The sequence below is a fragment of the Scyliorhinus torazame genome, chromosome 16 (assembly GCF_047496885.1).
Source record: "Scyliorhinus torazame isolate Kashiwa2021f chromosome 16, sScyTor2.1, whole genome shotgun sequence".
In the NCBI taxonomy this organism is placed as follows: domain Eukaryota; kingdom Metazoa; phylum Chordata; class Chondrichthyes; order Carcharhiniformes; family Scyliorhinidae; genus Scyliorhinus; species Scyliorhinus torazame.
Window position 1 is genome coordinate 24,009,662 of NC_092722.1, and position 21,200 is coordinate 24,030,861.

Sequence of the window (21,200 nt, forward strand, 5' to 3'; positions counted from 1 at the left end):
GCTACTAAAATATGCAGGGAAAGTGATGCCGGAGACATTAGGAATTAATGATTAGTTACTTTCTAATCAATAGCGGGAGGTAAGAAAAGTAATTCTGGTACTGTGATAGTACAGAAATAAGGAATAAGAGTATTTAGCATTGTATTAAAATGCTGCTGTTCCTGCCTCAGCCCTCTCTCTCTCTCAGGCACACACACACACACACACACTCAGAATAGCTGCTGTGATGCCATATTTGTAGTCTTGAATATTCTATTGATGAATGAGGCAGCAGTGAGGTACTGACAGTGAGTAATGTCACAGTGCTATCTAACAGGACAGAGGCAGATCCCTCCTGAGCTCCCATGATCAGCTGATGCAAGGGAAGACCGAAATAGTCGGCATCCTCAATAGCCTCTCCATCCCTTTCCTCTCAACCGGAGTGGTGGAATATAGATTGACAAAAAAAATCCCAACACTTGGTGGGAAAGAGGAACTTATTCAAGAACGACAAACAGAAAGCAAAGCTCTGAGGTTGCTGGTCCTTTTATTTCCTCTATAATTGGTAAAAAGACATTCTGCTGAAGGCAGTGCGTCATTCAGGTCTCCTGTGACAGATTTTAATTTTTCTCGTCCTTCATGGTGATTGGAAGAGCAGCTCTCCAATTTTGTGTGTGTAATTGAATTCTATTATGCTCCAGCATTGTACAGTGACTGACTCTGATTGGAATCAACCATTGCAGCTTAAACATGCAACCAGTCCTCGAGCTGCCTCCAGAGGAACGGTGCAGTTTGTTGGGGCCTGACTAGTTTATATGTTTGATTTAACTCCATTGCGTTTCAATTTTGTTTGCGAAGCCTAGGCATTTCAAAACTGTGGAAGAACCAAAAAAAAAACAATCCCACTGTGATGGTATCACAGAACATCCTAATAGGCCCAGCCCTTCAGTCTTTTTAGAGAAACCTTCACCGTGAACAAGTATCTAGGTTCTGTTTAGCGAGAGCCATTCATTATTCTGGCCACAACTGTGCCAATCTGCAAGTATTGCCATTGTTGTTTCCTCTCTCCCTGGTGAGATTGATTCTTGCTGGATAATGTTCTACAGGCACTGGTATCTCGGCCTATGCTTCACATGTGAGCTGAGACGGTGGGCGCCAACAGCCTATTTGACTGCAGGGAGCATCGCAATTCTACATCGCTAAGCTATTGGGGAAACTGGTGATACATGCTGACAACATTTGCATCCTTGTGTCAAGTGTTTACCAAACACTTTGAAGGGGAACCCTTCAAAGCTGTACTGCTGCCAAACAGTGCTGTGGCAGGCAGCGTTGTTGTGGTAAGATGCAAGTTTAGCTGCTGTGGTTTTCACGATGTCCTGATTTTATGAAAGATGGGTTTAGGGTGCAGAATTTTGATAAGGAGAAGGGAATATCCTGGACCTGTCCTGCACATGTTTTGCTGCTTTGCTTAGAAACCTCCAAAGATGTACAGGTCAGGTGGATTGGCCATGTGAAATTGGCCCTTAGTGTCCAGGGATGCACAGGTTAGGTTATAAGGATCGGGCGGGGGGATGGACCTGGATGGAGTGCTGTTTCCGAGGGTCGGTGCAGACCCGATGGGCAAATGGCCTACTTCTGCACTCTAGGGATTCTATCCTATTCTATTCTGTTCTGTCGCACAGTGGTTAGCACTGTAGCTTCACAGCACCAGGTTCCAGGTTCAATACTCGGCTTGGGTCACTGTGTGCGGAGACTGCACGTTCTCCCCGTGTCTGCGTGGGTTTCCTTCGTGTGCTCCGGTTTCCTCCCACAAGTCCCGAAAGACGTGCTTGTTAGGTAATTTGGACATTCTGAATTCTCCTTCAGTGTACCCGAACAGGCGCCGGAATGTGGCGACTAGGGGCTTTTCACAGTAACATCATTGTAGTGATAATGTAAGCCTGCCTACTTGTGACAGTGAAGATTATTAAATTATTATTCTATTTTGTTTTATTCTATTCTATTCCAAGTCTAGAAACAGTCATTTCCCCATCACTCTGGTTGATGTCACTGGGGAGAAAAATAGAAAAAATAATTTTAAATAGTGTGAATCACTTTGAGAAATTATTTAATTTTACTTTAATACTCTTTTTGAACAATTCTAATTTTGTGTGATCACTACAAATAATTTCCTACCATTGCTGAAGCAAACTTTGAAAACTGCTGTTGCTCACCACACTTAAAATGATAGTCAAGGTCAACACAGTTTGACCCATTTTTTAATTGGTCAGTGTGTCAGTGATCATTATAGATTCAACAATTAACATCCCTGCAGATTTACAAGAGGAACTAGTCGTGAATCCGGCCTCCATCAATTCTAATAAGCTTTTTCCAATCACTTGACCCAATCATTTCCTGTCACTGGGCTTCACCTCCCTCAGCCACCAGCCTCAGTCTGCTCCAGTTATCAGCTTCTCCAATCTTTGGCCACCTCCAAACACCACCTTGTCCAGTTATGAGCCCCAATCTTCCTCACTTACCAACCATAACCTTTTCCAAAACCATTTCCAACCTTCTCAACAATCCTCCACCAGACTGGGCATTCTGGAGTGTGAGGAGCGATAACTGTGAGGCCACTCTGTGCATCATCACGCTATGCTGGTTTGTTGCGAGAGTGGAATAGAACAGAGCTGAATTGTTTTCTGGTTGTGAAATTAGAAAGTTAAGGAGGGAACTTTTTTACTTTGAAGTCAACATTGTTGAGACCATCCCACAAAATGACACATTTTGTTAATGGACAAAGAAGAGGCAGATTTGTCAGATTTTGGACAGTTGCTGTAAGTAACCAGCAAGCTGATGAGTGGCCACCAGGCTGAGCTATGCATTTTGTGTCCGAATTTAGTTCCACCTGGGGCTGCAGCTTTCACTCAGCAATGTGCATGACCCACTTTCCAAAAGCTTGCCCCGAAAAGCCACATTACTATTCTGTTGCGGGAAATGGGGCTGCAGTTTTGATTTAACAAGGTGATATTTCCTCAGTAGTGGGGTTGCAAGCTTCAATGCTTTTCTGCTTGTCACATCTACGTCAGGAATAGAGCATTAAGTGAAATTGAAAAAGTTCATCTTAATAAAAATTTGTGGTGACAAAGTCTATTCAAAATTGGCAGTGACTGATTATAACTGGGGCACTTCAATCACATTTAACAGGCCAGAGGTTCTGATAGCTTCTGTCACTCAATTAGGACGAGGGAGGCAGCTGCACCATTTAACTCATTTACATGTGTGCCTCTAATCTGAGGTGACACCAACTTTATTTTGATAGGGTCACACATTACACAGAACACTGCTCTCTGAAACATCTCAATCAAGAAGGTCCTGGGAACAGACTTGTCAACTGATTTGGTGTGAGACAAACACATCTGTGTTTCAAGATTTAACCAATTTCACAGATTCAAGCGTTTCAAGATCTGACTCAGAATTTTGATCATATAAATCTTTCTCTTAACATCGAAATAAAATTGGAAATACACAGTGGGAATTCCATTCTGGAAAAAACGAAAATGCAGTTTGACGTTTCGGATCGAGCCCCTTTGGCAGTCAGTCAGCTTGGACCATAGGGGTGATCACGTTGCCTCAGAGTCAGAACGCTGGGTGGGTATGGGGGCGAGGAGGGAGTTTTTTTTTCTACAATCCTGTGGTTGAAACATTGCATTGCTTAAAGCTTCCAAGTGAAAGTTATTTAAAAGTACCTAGCTTTTTTCATGTAATTTGCTAATGTTTCAAATTTTAAAAATCCATATCCCTGATCATTTAATCGCTCTTAATTGCTCCTGGAATAAAATTTGGGAATTTCAGATTGGCTCATTGGATTCAAATCTATAAAACCTTATGGTGTCCGTTTCCTGGTGATCACAAATCAACAGTAGAAGATGTCCAATCAGTATACACCTTATTGACAGGAAGTCTGTTTACAGAGATTTTACGCAGGATAGGTCTATTTTCATCTTTACCATCTGGAATGATATATTAATAGGGTGAGATGAAAAAGGGTGAGGGGGAACTTGGATGAAGTATAAACATTGTATTATACCAACCACTTGGGCCTGTGCTGTGAGTTAAATGTAAAAATCAGTGTGTGTACTAATTGGAGCGATTGTGTACTGCAATGTTGTTTTTTTTTCAAAAGTGGGTAAAGGAATTCCATCTAAATGCATTTCTACCACCGCTCATCTTTGGTGACCGTTAGACTTGTTGGTACTGATTCAAAGAGCCAGTAAATGGGTGGTGTTTGATGTGTTATGTACTCTGGGATAACACAGGCTGCAACTGGATGCAGCTTTGACCAAAAGATACCCCAGACCTTGAAGTTAGTTCAATCTGATTTATTGAACCAGTAGCACAGTTAGCACAGTTCTCTATGAGTTTGACTCTCTGCTAACCTAAGTGTGGTTATTCTGTCTGACTGAACCAGACTAGCTCTTAGCCACGTGCTGGAGGTGTGATACTGTACATACACCCTGACTCACTCTGTCGATGTTCATCAGTGGAAAGAGGCGGAGTGTGAGTGCCTCATGCCTTTTATAGTGAGATACCACCCGAGTGTCCTCCCTGCTCATTGGTCATGTCCTGTTCTCTGTGTTCATTAGCTGCCTGTCTGTATATCATTATCTGCATGTTTGCATATCATGTATTATGTAAAAGCTGCACAGAGGTGAAAATTGCTGGAAGATGTCAGAGTTCAGGCTGTGAAAATACATGTGAAAGAGCTGTCTAAGGTCACTTGTGGTATTCAATGTGGTTGTCCCATGGGGAGATGCTCAGGAGAGGCTGTGGTGTGAGAAGGCCTGAAAATAGATAACAATTGCTTTCGGCTCCCTTTCAGTCAATCATTTTATTTTTCTTTATATGAAAAAATAATTGGATTTAAATTTATAAGTGTTTTGCCAATGTAGCTGGAGCTCCTTATTTTGCTTTTATTACTTGCTGGGAAAAGAATTGTGCAGCTTTAGAAATGCGCCTTGAGTTTGACGGTCTAATGTTTGAACAACATTCCCCAGATAATGGTGTCTACACCAGCCTGACCCCTCCAATACACATTCCAGTGATCTTCTTCACTTCTTTAAGAACAACCTCAGAATTAATGCCAATTGTATTGATTGTATTGAATCATAAGGCTAGTTTTGCACTTGTCGATGACGCCCACTGGGAGCTCGAGTGGTGATGCTGCTCACATACGTATTGCTTTGGACCCTTAAATGTCCATTAAACAGAAGAGACGTTCATCTCATGCATAATGAGCCACTGTCCTGGAGGAGAAGGAATTGCAGGAGTCTGGCTGGCTCACCAGGTCAAGCTACATTCCTGACAGGATTACCAATTGGCAGCACTCCAGAGAGATGGAGATGGCTTAACAAAACTAAGAATTAATAACAATTTTTTTTATATATACCCTTGGGATGCTGTCTGTCACTTACCTTGTTAAGGCTTGTGAGGAGTTCTACTTTTGTTTTTTGTTTTCCTATTCTTTTCTGTTTCTTCAATTTTCCCTTTCTCTTCAGTATTCTCTCATTATTTTTTCCTTATCTCTCTGTTTGTTTCTTTCTGTTTCTCTGTGCTATCTTTTCTGTGCTTAAATTCTCTCTCCTATGGTATATCATATCCGTGCACTGTTGCCCTGAAGACTACATATTTTGTGGTCACTGAAGAGCTGAATTTGTCCTATCATCGGCCTCTTGCTCTTTGCAATTCGACTGTTGCCCATTACTGAACTAGGTGAGAAACTGGGAGTCAGTGCCCTGCTCACGGCTTTGAGATGAGAGTATCTTTGCAAGTAATTAAGTTTGGAATATGATTCTAGAACATAGAACATTACAGTGCAGTACAGGCCCTTCGGAACTCGATGTTGCGCCGACCTGTGAAGCCACTCTAAAGCCCATCTACACTATTCCCTTATCGGCGATATGTCTATCCAAAGACCATTTGAATGTCCTTCGTGTTGGTGAGTCCACTACTGTTGCAGGCAGGGCATTCCATGCCCTCACTACTCTCTGAGTAAAGAACCTACCTCTGACATCTGTCCTATATTTATCTCCCCTCAATTTAAAGCTATGTCCCCTCGTGCTAGACATCACCATCCGAGGAAAAAGGCTCTCACTGTCCACCCTATCCAATCCTCTGATCATCTTGTATGCCTCAATTAAGTCACCTCTTAACCTTCTTCTCTCGAACGAAAACAGCCTCAAGTCCCTCAGCCTTCCCTCATAAGATCTTCCCTCCATACCAGGCAACATTCTGGTAAATCTCCTCTGCACCCTTTCCAATACCTCCACATCCTTCCTATAATGCGGCGACCAGAATTGCACGCAATACTCCAAATGCGGCCGCAACAGAGTATTGTACAGCTGCAACATGACCTCATGGCTCCGAAACTCAATCCCTCGACCAATAAAAGCTAACACACCGTACACCTTCTTAACAACCCTCTCAACCTGGGTGGCAACTTTCAGGGATCTATGTACATGGACACCGAGATCTCTCTGCTCATCCACACTACCAAGAATCTTACCATTAGCCCAGTACTCCTCTGTCTTCCTGTTATTCCTTCCAAAATGAATCACCTCACACTTTTCTCCCTTAAACTTAATTTGCCACCTCTCAGCCCAGCGCTGCAGCTTAACTATGTCCCTCTGGAACTTGTAACATCTTTTCGCACTGCCCACAACTCCACCGACTTTAGTGTCATCTGCATATTTACTCATCCATCCTTCTACACCCTCCTCCAGGTCATTTATAAAAATGACAAACAGCAGTGGCCCCAAAACAGATCTTTGTGGTACACCACTAGTAACTGGACTCCAGTCTGAACATTTCCCATCAACCACCACCCTTTGTCTTCTTCCAGCTAGCCAACGTCTGATCCAAACTGCTAAATCACCCTGAATCCCATGCCTCCGTAGTTCTGCAGTAGCCTGCCGTGGGGAACCTTATCAAATGCTTTACTGAAATCCATATACACCACATCAACAGCTTTACCCTCATCCACCTGTTTGGGCATCTTCTCAAAGAACTCAATAAGGTTTATGAGGCACGACCTACCCTTCACAAAACCGTGTGGACTATCTCAAATCAAATTATTCCTTTCCAGATGATTATACATCCTATCTCTTATAAACCTTTCCAAGACTTTGCCCACAACAGAAGTAAGGCTCACTGGTCTATAGTTACCGGGGTTGTCTCTACTCCCCTTCTTGAACAAGGGGACAACATTTGCTATCCTCCAGTCTTCTGGCACTATTCCTGTAGACAAAGATGACTTAAAGATCAAAGCCAAAGGCTCAGGAATCTCCTCCCTAGCTTTCCAGAGAATCCTAGGATAAATCCCATCCGGCCCAGGGGACTTATCTATTTTCACACGTTCCAGAATTGCTAACACCTCCTCCTTATGAACCTCAAGCCCTTCTAGTCTAGTAGCCTGAATCTCAGTATTCTCCTCGACAACATTGTCTTTTTCCTGTGTGAATACGATGAAAAATATTCATTTAGCACCTCTCCTATCTCCTCGGACTCCCTGCACAACTTCCCACTACTGTCCTTAACTGGCTCTACTCTTACCCTAGTCATTCTTTTATTCCTGACATATCTATAGAAAGCTTTAGGGTTATCCTTGATCCTACCTACCAAAGACTTCTCATGTCTCCTCCTGGCTCTTCTTCACTCTCTCTTTAGGTCCTTCCTAGCTAACTTGTAACTCTCGAGCGCCCTAACTGAAACTTCATGTCTCATCTTTACATAAGCCCCCTTCTTCCGCTTGACAAGTGTTTCGGCTACTTTAGTAAACCACGGTTCCCTCGCTCGACCACTTCCTTCCTGCCTGACAGGTACGTACTTATCAAGGACACGCAGTAGCTGTTCCTTGAACAAGCTTCACATTTCCATTGTGCCCATCCCCTGCAGTTTTCCTCTCCATCCTATGCATCTTAAGTCTTGCCTCATCGCATCATAATTGCCTTTCCCCCAGATATAACTCTTGCCCTGTGGTATATACCTATCCTTTTCCATCACTAAAATAACGTAATCGAATTGTGGTCACTATCACCAAAGTGCTCACCTACCTCCAAATCTAACACCTGTCCTGGTTCATTACCCAGTACCAAATCCAATATGGCCTCGCCTCTCATTGGCCTATCTACATACTGTGTCAGGAAACCATCCTGCACACATTGGACAAAAACGGACCCATCTAAAGTACTCGATCTATAGCGTTTCCAGTCAATATTTGGAAAGTTAAAGCCCCCCCATAACAACTACCCTGTTGCTTTCGCTCCTATCCAGAATCATCTTTGCAATCCTTTCCTATACATCTCTGGAACTTTTCGGAGGCCTATAGAAAACTCCTAACAGGGTGACCTCTCCTTTCCTGTTTCTAACCTCAGCCCATACTACCTCAGTAGACGAGTCCTAATCAAACGTCTTTTCTGCCACCGTAATACTGTCCTTGACTAACAATGCCACCCCTCCCCCTCTTTTACCACCTTCCCTGAGCTTACTGAAATATCTAAACCTCGGCACCTGCAACAGCCATTCCTGTCCCTGCTCTATCCATGTCTCCGCAATGGCCACAACATCAAAGTTCCAGGTACCAACCCATGCCGCAGGTTCACCCACCTTATTCCGGGTGCTCCTGGTATTGAAGAAGACACACTTTAAACCACCTTCCTGCCTGCCAGTACACTCCTGCAACTTTGAAACCTTACTCATGACCTCACTACTCTCAACCTCCTGTATACTGGAGCAACAATTCAGGTTCCCAATCCCCTGCTGAACTAGTTTAAACCCTCCCAAAGAGCATTTGCAAATTTCCCCCCCAGGATATTGGTACCCCTCTGCTCCAGCTGTAGACCATCCCCTTTGTAGAGGTCCCACCGACCCCAGAATGAACCCGAATTATCCAGAAATCTGAAACCCTCCCTCCTGCACCATTCCTGTAGCCACGTGTTCAACTCCTCTCTCTCCCTATTCCACATCTCGCTAGCACGTGGCACGGGTAACAACCCAGAGATAATAACTCTGTTTGTCCTAGATCTAAGTTTCCACCCTAGCTCCCTGAATTCCTGCCTTACATCCCTATCCCTTTTCCTACCTATGTCGTTGGTACCTATGTGGACTTTGTACCTATGGGAATTTTTAGTGTTATGCTTCTGCAGTGGTATGACCGTTAAACTGCCAAGAGGTGTCAATGTGTAAATCTCTCACCTCTGAGTCAGAAGATTGTGAGTCGAAATCCCGCTCCAGAAACTTGAACATACAATCCATGTCGACACTCCCAATGCAGTACTGAGGCAGTATTGCACAGTTCGAGGCCCCGACTCTCTGCTGATGCTTTAAGTCAGAGCCCCATCTGTCCTCTCGGATGTAGAAGGTAAACAGACAAACAGAGGATTTCATCCTGGTACCCTGGACTAATATTTATCCTTCAACTTACATTACTTAAAACAAATTATCTGATCATTATCACATTGCTGTTTATGGGAGCTTGCTGTGTGCCACTTGGCTGCTGCCTTTCCTACATTACTTGTGACGACAGCTCCAAAGTAATTAATTGGTGGTAAAGTACTTGAGGACATCCTGAGGTTACGAAAGGTGCAATGCCAAGTTCTTTATTTTCTTTTAAATGAGATTCATCCTCACCTGTGCACCCAGTTAGTGATGTCACTTGAGACCACTTGAGAGCAGTAGGAATTCCCCAGTGCACAAGAGGAAGCACTAAAGTTTGTTTAATGACACGAGACAAGTTGTAGCTGGGATATTTTATTACACTGAAGAACACCTGGAACCACTTAATCGCGTTCGCACAAAGTTAAACCCGTCGGCAGTGACAGAATGAACCACATGTCCAATGAGCATTTTAGCTGACAAGGATAGAAGGATACTGGTTCACCTACAGGCCAGCCTGTTGCTGTCTCGAACAAGATGGGCGAGAGCACAGATGCTCAGGCACTAGGTAACACTAACGCATTTATGAATACTTTATCCAGGCCTATTGATGGAATGTGCCTTGGGGCCGAGCATGTTTGCTGCACCATCTTGTCCGCATTAACTTCTTGGCTCCGATACAAGGGCTGCTGGAAATTGGATGTGGCAGTCACAATCCTGGATCAGCAGTTACAAAACGGAACAAATCACTGAACCAATAAGTATTAGAAGATTTTGTTTCCCTAGCTACCCTGACCTGTCGGCGCTGCGTGCCATATGAGAAGGGAAGAGCAGCCAACGCTTCAAACAGACAGATGGCAGCTATTCCCGAATCATCCTGGTGCTGAGAGATCAACAATTGTGCTGACACACTGGTGCAATGCATTTGACCCATGATAATAGCAAGGAGTTTGCAGCCTTTCCCCAGCAGGTGCCATTGACTTCAGCCGCAGCACAGCCGGTAGCACACGCGCCTCAGACAAAAAGATTGTGGGTTCAAGCCCCACTCTGGAGCTTTGAGCATTAATTCTAGGTTTACACTCCAGGACTAAAGGCAGCCATCTTTCAGATGAACTGGGGCTCCGTGTATCCTGTCAGGTGGGCATAAAGGATCCAATAGCTTTATTTAGAAGAAGAGGAGAGGGTGTTGTCTCTGATGTCGTGGCCAATGTTTAATAATCAATCAGCACCACTAAAACAGTATCTGGTCAATATAGCATTGTTATTTTTGGGGACTTTACGTATGTTGTTGTGTTTCCCACATGACAGCAGTCACTGCACATCAAAAGTATTTAATTGCCTGTGAAACACTTTAGGATGTCCTCAGGTTGTGACAGGTACTATATAAATGAAAGTTTTTTTCTTTTTTCTTAGATCAGTGGTTTGTGTCGTAAGCATTCTTTCAGGAATCTAACTGTAGGATGGTTTAAGACCAGCTTTGAATTGTAGCTTCCAGCATTATTTTTCCTTCAATCTTATCAAATTTATGGGGTTTTTTGCCTTCTTCCTCCTAATACCTGAGCTCAAATAACAAGGGATACAGGTTAAAAAGTAGGGAATAGGAACTGAATGACACAGCGCTTTAGATACTAGCCTTTCACTCTTAGTTGTGAGTGCAAATCCAGCTCCAATTGATGGGATGTCAGTGATATCCATCTGTCAGCTACAAGGGCTCATGGAATCAGTTTGAGTAGGATCAATCCAAAATTGTCCAAATTCAGTGCTAATCTCAATCTCACTCAGGGAAGATGGTGAAAGCATCAACAAAAGCCACACTGGTACAGAAAAGACTGCTCTTTGGCTAAAGCACAGTGTGGTAGGGGCTGTATCTGAGCTGCGAGTGTTTGGTGGAATAGTATAGAAGCACCTTGCTCTGGATTTAGCCCCTGCTGTTCCTGCCATGGGCATGTTTGACGATGACTTTGTTACATATGATGGAAAGCTCTATTCCCCAGCATCAACATAATACAGTGTTATAGATATCTTGGAAACATAATCAACAAAGAATCATTGTAGCCGACTGTGACTGGGTTGAAGAGGCAGTTTTTCCCACTGGAGAGGAAAGAGAATGAAGCATTTTGTGAGAGGGAAGCTGACGTGTTGACCTTTCAAAACATTGTTCTGATTCCTAAACTGTTTTTAATCTTATCACAACTTGAGGAGATGAGCAAGTGAGACTTTTGCTATCGCTGGTTGTGGACAGGAGTAGGATGATAGCCTTGTTTGTACAGAGGGTGGATTCTCCATTTTGAGACGAAGTGCGGTGGCAGGGCACTGTGGTGGTGCCTTTGTTACTGACCAGAATGGCAGGGGGTCCAGTGCCAGATTCTGCACTTTGTCTTTGACAGGTGAGCTCCCCTCTGAATCTCCTGATGGGTTGGCAGCTGATTCGTCTACCCGCCCTCAGCTGGTGGGTTTGAAGGTCCCGACATCATATCTAAACACCAGTCCAGCACACTTATACACTTTCTCCAGCCCGCCTGTCTTCACCAGACCATGCAGGACGGCAGCAACCCAGAGGAAGAAGACGAGAACCTCAAGAAGTCAGTTCCTCGATTCATACACCCTGAGCCCATCACCTGCGAGCAGGCCATGCCCCATTTGGACCCCGACACAAGGTATCAGGAGTATTCGTGAATCCCCTTACAGTAAGCAGTGGTATCCCTTTGGCCCCCCTTGTTTGTGAACTTTTCAAAAGCCTTCTCTGGGTCCACTTTCCCTCCCTTTGGTTCCCCCCTCTGTCTTCTATTGTTCGTCTTCGTTATCCACTTCCTTGCCTCCCTTCTCCCCTCCTTGCACAGCCCCCCTTGCACATTGCCCCCTGCTCTATGCCAAACCACATGTTGACTCTCCCTCCCTCGCACTCCATCCCTGGTTGAACTTTGGACCTTTGTTGTGCTGACTCCATGAGTCCTATAGCACAGTCCTGTCTGATAGACAGTGGGGTGTGACAGGAGGGGAAGAGGACTCCTGTACTCCCCAATCCCAGGCGCTGTACTGATCCAAGTGGGTGACACAGGAGGATCCAGTAGCAGGGTGCTGTCCATGAAGACCAGCTCGGCATGGAGATGGAGGGCAGGGCCTGGTCTGCCTCAGCGAAGTGGTGTATAGTGCACCAGGAGCAGCTCAGCACTATGACAGAAAATCTCAAAGTCCCTTGCAAACTGAGGACTGCCTTGTGCTCTTCAGCAACCTGGTTTTAGACTGATGTAATTCCCTGCTGGCATGATGCAAGATTGGGAGGCTTGGCGCGATGCCGCTGGGCTGCTGTTTATATGAGCAGTCATGAGATGCAAATGGAATTCACACCAGAAGCCAGCAGGAAGACCGACCCACCATTGGAAGAATTGAAATGTGATTTTGCGCCAGTGGGTTTCCGAGTTTTTGGCTCCTACCAGATTCTCCATTCCCGCCCGCCACCAGATCCACCAGGGGTGGGTTGGGAGAATTCCATCCAGAAAGTTACATGACCTTGCATTAGAACCATATCATCATGGAGAAGCCGTAATCAGATAAATGCCCTCTAGAGTCTAGACAATCCAGCGTGAACCACTTCTCTCTCTAACAAGTTAGAACGTCTCTGTGCCACTACACAACTTACAAAATACTCAGTGAGCAATAAGAGTCCTTGAAATGTTAATGTGCTGCTGTGTAACATATTTAACATGTCATGCGCCTTTAAATCATTCGATGTTAAGCTGGCCCATTCAAAGCTGCTGTACCTCAAAATGGCTGGAACATTAGTATATATTTTAAGCGAGGAATGAGGAAATCCATCTTGTTAGAGCTTTGTGGCTGACAGGTCCTCTTCCACTGGTGCAGTTTCTAAGTACAGTGCTCATATAGTCAAAAGGGCCACGTTTGATACCCAATCTGTAACTATCCTCAGTTGTCCTCAGCATCACTGGACCAGGGAAAGGCAAGTCAGCTCAGCTTTCCTCTGCTAACTTTTATCCAGTGATTCCTGCTGGAAAGTCTGCCTGTGTAGTCAGTATCGGGCTAAGCTATGATTCCCCACTGCAGTTAAGTTCCCCAGTGGTACTCATTTTACTTGGCTCACGGCTGAGGTATGATCGGGAGGGCTGCGAGTGGAACAGTCATCACCTTGAGGAAGAGGGGGAGTTTGATTGCAAAACCAATGTTCTCTGCTCCCTGTTCTGAGATCACCCATTCAAATTGACTTTTGGAGCATGGGTTTGCTGACCTCCTCTGTTCTGTAATACTGGCAGGAACCCAAGGGAAAACAATAGAGGTCAGTGGCTTGAGTACACAAACTGTGAGTTTCTGAAGATGAGCTCTGGTGACAACCTCAACATCTTTATTACTGACAGCACTGGGACAAACAGCTTGGCTGCACTTTGATCAGGGTCTGGGGACGTAACTGGTGGTAGGAACTGCCTGTGACATTGCAATAGGCTGAAGGAATTCTAAGGTGCAGCATTGAATAAAATGTACTTTTATTTTTAAAGAAATATCATAACCACTGTCTCTTGAGGGTCGATCAAGAGAATTTTCTGAAATAATTTCTCCATTACTGACCTGACCTTTTGCCATCCTTTTCCACAGAGCTGAGCACTGTGTGAAATAGGTGTGCTTCATCCTAACTTGCAAATTTTTAAATTTGAGCCCATGGTCTGTTTTTGTTTAAATCTCCTCCAGATCTCTGCAACCCTCTGAGATAATAATCGTAATAATCTTTATTATCACAAGTAGGCTTACATTAACACTGCAATGAAGTTACTGTGAAAAGCCCCTAGTCGCCACATTCCGGCTCCTGTTCAGGTACACAGAGGGAGAATTCAGAATGTCCAATTCACCTAACAAGCACGTCTTTGGGGACTTGTGGGAGGAAACCGGAGCACCCGGAGGAAACCCACGCAGACACGGGGAGAACGTGCAGACTCCGCACTGACTGTGACCCAAGCCGGGAATCGAACCTGAGACCCTGGCGCTGTGAAGCAACAGTGTTAACCGCAGTGCTACAATGCCGCCCAATTGTGCTTCTCCAACTCTGGCCTCTTGGGTATCTCTGATTTTAATCGCTCTAACCATTGGTGGAGCAGCCTACAGCTGCCTAGCAACTAAATGCTTGCATTCCCTCCTTGATTCTCGTTTGACTGCTCCAGCTCTCTCTCATTCACTCCTCTTTTGTCCTATATTTCCTTCTATGGCCTGGTGTCAAATTCTGTCTGATAATTGCTCCAGTGCAGTGCCATGGAATGTTATTAAACGTCCCATTAAAAGCTACATTAAAGCTGCTATATAAATGCAATTTGCTGTTTGTAGTTATTGTAACTCGATCGGACAATTAACAAATCTCTGATACGCACCGTCACTACCAGCAGTTACTGACTCAGGAGACAAGTATATCAGTGCACCTTAACACTGCTCTAACTCCCAGAATTTGTCTTCAGGGATAGCCACTTGGTGAAGCTCACTTGCTATCGGTCTCTCTTTCATCTCTGGTTTCCACACTGAACATTCCAAATCTATCCATCAGAACTATTGTGATTGCTACTTTGTATTTTCCTCTCTCTCATTGCTCCTAAACTCCCAATCCTGTGTTCTACCCACTATTAAACCTCGCTGTCTATTCACTAAATTGTCATAATCTGGACCGCGTTGCATGAAAGGGTGGTGGAAGCAGGTTCAGTGATAACTTTGAAAAGGGACTTGTAGGGAGACATTTTTCACAGCTATTGACTCAGAGCTGGGGGAGTGAGCTGAATTGGACAGCTCTACTAAAGAACCGCCCCTGACACGATAAGGCTGAATGACCTCCTCCGACGCTGAAATGAAAACTCGGTCTCACACTGTAACTCACGTATTACCAAAATGTAAAAATGTGGAACTGACTTCTTTTTGTAGGCTTCGAAAATCCAATTGGGCGGGCCAACTGATTCTTCATTTATCCTATAACCTTTTCAGTTTTGTACTGCGCTGACCTTTGGCTCTTGACCTTTCACCTGTGTTCCTCAGTTAAATGCGGTTAAGCGCTGTGTCATGTATGACGAGGTGCACGTTTGACTCCACTAATACCAGCTTTTTATTGGCAGAATGTTTGTAATTGAATTAAAATTCCCAAATTGCCACAGGCAGATTTGAACTTATGTGCTGTTAGATCATTAGTCTGGCTCTCCAGTAATATAACTCATGTGTTGCTGTCTCATAACTCATGTGTCTCATAACCAACAAACTGCAACAAATGGACAATCCTGACTATTAGATGATGCCACCCCAGTATTGCCATGACAGATATTGGTGGTGCCAACTTGTGATTGAACTCAGAGTGTGTCACATACTGCCACTTTTGATTGAAATGTAAGTTGCAATCTTCACCTGAAAGCTCTCGCATCGATACTGGAGGATGAGCTTTATGGGAAATCCCTTATTATTAACACATCTCATGTCTACCAATTATTTTGATCGTAATTCTGGGACCCCAGCAATACACTGGGGACCAGTTTTGGTTTAAAGTGATTCAGCAGGAGGGGAGGGGTGTTTTACTCAGCATGTTCTCTGTTTACACAGGATGGAGCTTTGATCTGCTTCGTGCATGTACATTGCATTGCGCGGATGTGCATATTAACTAGACAACAGGTTCATCCATCTGACCTTCTTGTAATCAGTCAAGCAGAAATCCTGCAATTAGCATTCGCCACCTCGCCTCTTCCTTGAGGATTATTGAAGGAATGAGAACATGTAGGAAAAGCAACGTTAAACTTTCTGACTGTATCACTGCAAGCATTGGAAAATAATTCTGAGATCTGTTAAATGCCCAACGGAAGCTTGCCTTTTGTATCACTTGACCTGTGAGTCTGAGTCTCTGGTCTGTTGAAACCTGCCTCAAGGGGCAAGGTTTTTATTTGATTTTAATTCTAGCCCCCATCCCCTAATGCGGCTAACTCCTTTTTGGTTCCAGTTCCATGGACTATAGGGAACCAGCAGCTATCTCTTGCAAGCCCATGTGCTCTTTCTTAATGTGAAATAAATATGGATTTACCTTTCATGGCCCAATATGATTCACAGCCAGTGAATTTCTTTTGAATAGACACTGTTGTAATGTCGAAAACGTAGCAACCAACTTGTACACAAAGCAAGCTGCCACAGGTAGACATGTGACAGTGACCAGATAATTTATTGAGAGATAAATATTGGCTAGGGCATGAGAGCAAACGTCCATGATCCTCTTCAGAATGGTTCCATGGGATCTTTCATTTCCACATGTGAGATTAGAAAGGGCTATGGTTTCACTTTCACCTGAAGGACGTCAATACTACACAGGAGTGTCAGCCTAGCTGGTTATGCTCAAGTATTTGGAGTGAGACTGCAACCCACAATATTTACACCCAAAGACAAGAGAGCTACTCACTGACTCACTGTTGACACCCAATGTGTCAGGCTAGGCAGTGAGTGTTAGTATTTGTCTATGATGAACACCACAGTCTTCACCCAATTCTTATGTTAATGCACGTTCATGAATAGAATGTATCTGCTCTCTTATTGACCTTAATGAGTATGTTTTGTATGGAACGAGGGAAGTATTTTCTTACCCTTAGAACGTGTATTCCAATTAGATAATTCAGTAGCAAGCCTTCGTGAATTTTAAATTAAGAAGGTTATTTGTTCTCACATACCTACCCCGAATTAATGCAACGTTCAATCACTCACGCGCACCCACTCACACAGACACGTGCACATACACACTAAGATTGGATACAGTTTACAGATTACAGTTAATTCAGTTTCCTACGTGGCAGGCCAGTTGTTTATTGAATGGATTTGATTTAAACAATATTGAAACGAGGGTCTTGTAAAGCAGAGTGTTCATCAGAGGTTGTGAGGTTTCTTGTAGTTAAATAACGAGCAAGTTGGTTCTTTGAAACTGGATCAGCTTTAGCTACGTAATTTCTTTCAGCTGGTTTCAGAGTCTGGTTCTCAGACGGTCTGACAAAGATAGTTCTGATGATATTGGGGATCCTGGGGTATAAGGGTGTAGACCCTGAAACCAGTTTTGGTCACATGTCTGCAGGGTTAATACGTCTGAGGTCAATTCAGTTTAGTTTGGCGAAGCCATTGTGATGCAACAGGACATTGATAGTGGCCATTGAGTTTCCATCTTCCTTTTCGTCCAGTATGAAACTTGGAAACTCCATGGTTTTTGGATGTTGGCCCACCCTTAAACAATGAGATGTGTGAATTCCACAAATGGCTGTGAAGCACCCTCACCTATGTCCATATTTAATTAGGTATTAGCTGGAGATTTGATATATTCTATTGTCCAGGTGCCAAAGTCACATGATTCCAGCAGCCATCTTAAAAGCTTGTTTGGGTCCAATTTGTAATTGTATTTAATTAAAGTTCATAATATGTCTTTACTCAGCATGACAACACTTTCCAGCAGGTCACAATTAGGAACAGATGGCCTTGCTGTTTCATTTCCTCTGTGACCAAGGGCACCTCTGCTGGCCAGGGGAAATTGGTTATTCAGCACAGAGCACAAATTATAGCTGGATCGTCTGTGTTCTGGTGGCTGAGTACTGGCTACAACAGAAAAGTGGCCAGTTGAACCTCAGGAGTTCTGAGAGACTTGGCGAACTCAGTACTGATTAAAGAAATAAGTGCTGTGCATGTGAGCTATTTATTGGGGAAGCCCAGAGGTTGTTACTAGGAGGCCTGTGGCCTAGATTTCCTAGCTAAGACTTGGGCAGGAGAAAATTAAATTAAAGTAATAGTTATTTCTATAAGGTAATTCATGAATTCAGTATCTGACTCTTTGAAGCACAGAAGGAAAAAACTTTCCATCAAACTATGTGGGATAGGCTCATAGAACAATGTTTAATTATAGCTTGTGATCGGAGGTTGAACATTTTCCAAGTGCTGTTGAATTGGCATGCCATATCTTTTAGCATTGAGTCAATGGAAATGGTTTGGACCTAGTCTAGGTTCAAAGTATTGCTTGAACAGGTTAATATTGTTCCAGCTGATTGTCCTCAGAAACATTAAGAAGGAAAGCTTTGCATTATGAAAAGCCAGAGCGGAGCAGACACGAGGCGATGGCTGGCGGTAAAGCGGGTAAAGACTCGGGCAAGGCCAAGGCCAAAACGGTTTCCCACTCGCAGCGAGCCGGGCTGCAGTTCCCGGTCGGGCGCATCCATCGCCACCTGAAGACCCGGACCACCAGCCACGGCCGGGTGGGCGCCACGGCGGCCGTCTACAGCGCAGCCATTCTGGAGTACCTGACAGCTGAGGTACTGGAATTGGCAGGAAATGCCTCCAAAGACTTGAAGGTGAAGCGCATCACCCCTCACCACTTGCAGCTCGCCATCCGTGGAGATGAAGAATTGGATTCCTTAATCAAAGCTACCATTGCTGGTGGTGGTGTCATTCCTCATATTCACAAGTCCCTCATTGGCAAAAAGGGCCAACAGAAGACCGTTTGAGGTTGGAAGCTCTCCTTTTTTAGGTTTGTTATCTCAGGACTCCATCTCCAATTAATCAACTGTAGAATGTTTGGAGGATGTGGCCGGAAAGACACTGGACTTCAGAAATGTGATGCATAGAAAAACACTTTTTTACCTCAATAGTATTTTTTAAAGTAAATTCAATTATCTCCCTTCCATGTGCACTGGTCTGGGACATTATCTTCTATGGTGGAACTGTATCCGAGTGACCTGGAAGCATTTCCTGGTTACAATGTTTTAAATGCAGGACAAACTCATTGCTTGTATAACTTTTATTTTTGGAGTGGATTTAAATCTGGATGGTTTGTTCTGACTGCCTACTGGTGGATGAAGTTTTCTTTCATGGGGCGGGATTCTCCCCTACCCGGCGGGGCGGGGGGTCCCGGCGGGAGGGAGTGACGTGAACCACTCCGGCGTCAGGCCGCCCCAAAGGTGCGGATTTCTCTGCACCTTTAGGGGCCAAGCACTCACCGCAAGGGGCTAGGCGCGCGTCGGAGTGGTTGGGGCGCCGTCGACCGGCGGGAAAGGCCTTTGGCGCCATGCCAGCCGGGGCCGAAAGGACTTCGCCCGGCGGCGGAAGTCCGAGCATGCGCGGGAGCATCAGCGACTGCTGACGTCATCCCCGCGCATGCACAGGGGGGGTGTCTCTTCCGCGTCGGCCATGGTGAAGACTGTGGCCGACGCGGAGGGGAAAGAGTGCCCCCATGGCACAGGCCAGCCCGCGGATCGGTGGGCCTCGATCGCGTGCCAGGCCACCGTGGGGGCACCCCCCGGGGCCAGATCGCCCCGCGTCCCCCCCTCCAGGACCCCGGAGCCCCCGCCTAGTCCCGCCGGGAAGAGAGGTGATTTGATTCTCGCCGGCGGGACAGGCATTCCAGCAGCGGGACTTCGGCCCATTGCGGGCCGGAGAATTGCCGGGGTGGGGGGCTCGCTGACCGGCGCGGCGCGATTCCCGCCCCCGCCGAATATCAGGTGCCGGAGAATTCGGCAACCGGCGGGGGCGGGATTCACGCCAGCCTCTGGCGATTCTCTGAACCGGCGGGGGGTCGGAGAATCCCGCCCTGATCTTTGGATGACCAAACTGCTTTACATGTAAGTAAGTACTTTCCGGGAGTGTAATCGCTGTTGTGATGCAGAAAATGTGACAACCAGTTTGTGCACAGCAAAGTCTGAAAAGAGGAAGTTGACAGTGATTAGATAATCTGTTTCTCTAGCGTTGGTTGTGGGATTAAATAATTGCTCAGAGAAGTGTGGAGAACCCTCTCGTTCTTCTTCAAAATAGTGCCGTGGATACATTTACATCTACCTGGGAGGGCAGATGCGCCCTCGGTTTAATGCCTCACCTGAAAGACGTCTGGTGATTCTGTTGCTGTTTTAAAGACCCTCGTGTTGTAGCTTTCTTCATGCTTTACTTGTGCGCTGAGTTCGAAATTGCCCATGTTTCGATCACATGATGATTTTGCAGCACCACAGAAGCAACTGAGCGCGTAGAAGATTTGAAGTCTGGGGACGGTAGCATTGCAATTTCGGTACTCGCAATTTGGAAGCCTGGAGGAATGCTCTGGAGACAGGAGTTCAAACCCCACCGCAGCATGGGGAATTTAAATTCAACGAATTAATAAATCTAGAATGAAATGCTAGTCTCATTCATAATGATCATGGACATAGCGGATTGCTGTGAAAACCCATCTGGTCCACGAACGTCCTTCGAGGGTGAAAATCTGCCACCCTTAGCCGGTCTGGCTGACATATGACTCCAGACCCACGCAATGTGGTTGACTCTGAACTGTCCTCAGTTGTAGTGGGTGGGATTCCCCGACTCCCCGCCGGGCCGGAGAATCGCCGAGGGGCAGCGTGAATCCCTCCCTGCCGCCCCGCGCTGGCTGCCGAATTCTCCGCCATCGTTGCTTTGGCGGGGCCAGGAATCGCGTCGTGCCAGTCGGGGGCCGTTGGCAGCGCCCACCCCCCGGCGATTCTCCGGTCCCCGATGGGCCGAACGGCCGCCCGTTTTCAGCCAGCCCCGCTGGCGTAAATTACACAAGGCTTGTACCGGCAGGACCTGGCTCTGTGGGCGGCCTGCGGAGTCCTCGGGGGTGGGGATCTGCCACCGGGTGGGGGGGCCCCACGGTGGCCTGGACCGCGATCGGGACCCACCGGTCTACGGGCGGGCCTGTGCCATGGGGGCACTCATTCTCTCCGTGCTGGCCGCTGTAAAGCTCCGCCATGGCCGGCACGGAGAAGAAACCCCCTGCGCATGCGCAAGACTCACGCTAGCGGTTCTGGGAACACGCTGGCACTCCTGAACAT

General features: G+C 45.6%; 1 protein-coding gene across 1 annotated transcript; it reads left to right on the forward strand.

The window, feature by feature from the left end:
* The first annotated feature begins 18,460 nt into the window (after positions 1-18,460).
* Positions 18,461-18,975, forward strand: LOC140392343 (histone H2A.V-like). Its single transcript, XM_072477650.1, has one exon. It carries the CDS (start codon positions 18,486-18,488, stop codon positions 18,870-18,872), a length of 387 nt encoding a protein of 128 aa, XP_072333751.1. The 5' UTR covers positions 18,461-18,485; the 3' UTR covers positions 18,873-18,975.
* The last annotated feature ends 2,225 nt before the right edge of the window (positions 18,976-21,200 follow it).

Excerpts from the sequence above, each read along its gene's own strand:
- LOC140392343 (XM_072477650.1), top strand. The coding sequence starts at position 18,486 with ATGGCTGGCGGTAAAGCGGGTAAAGACTCGGGCAAGGCCAAGGCCAAA.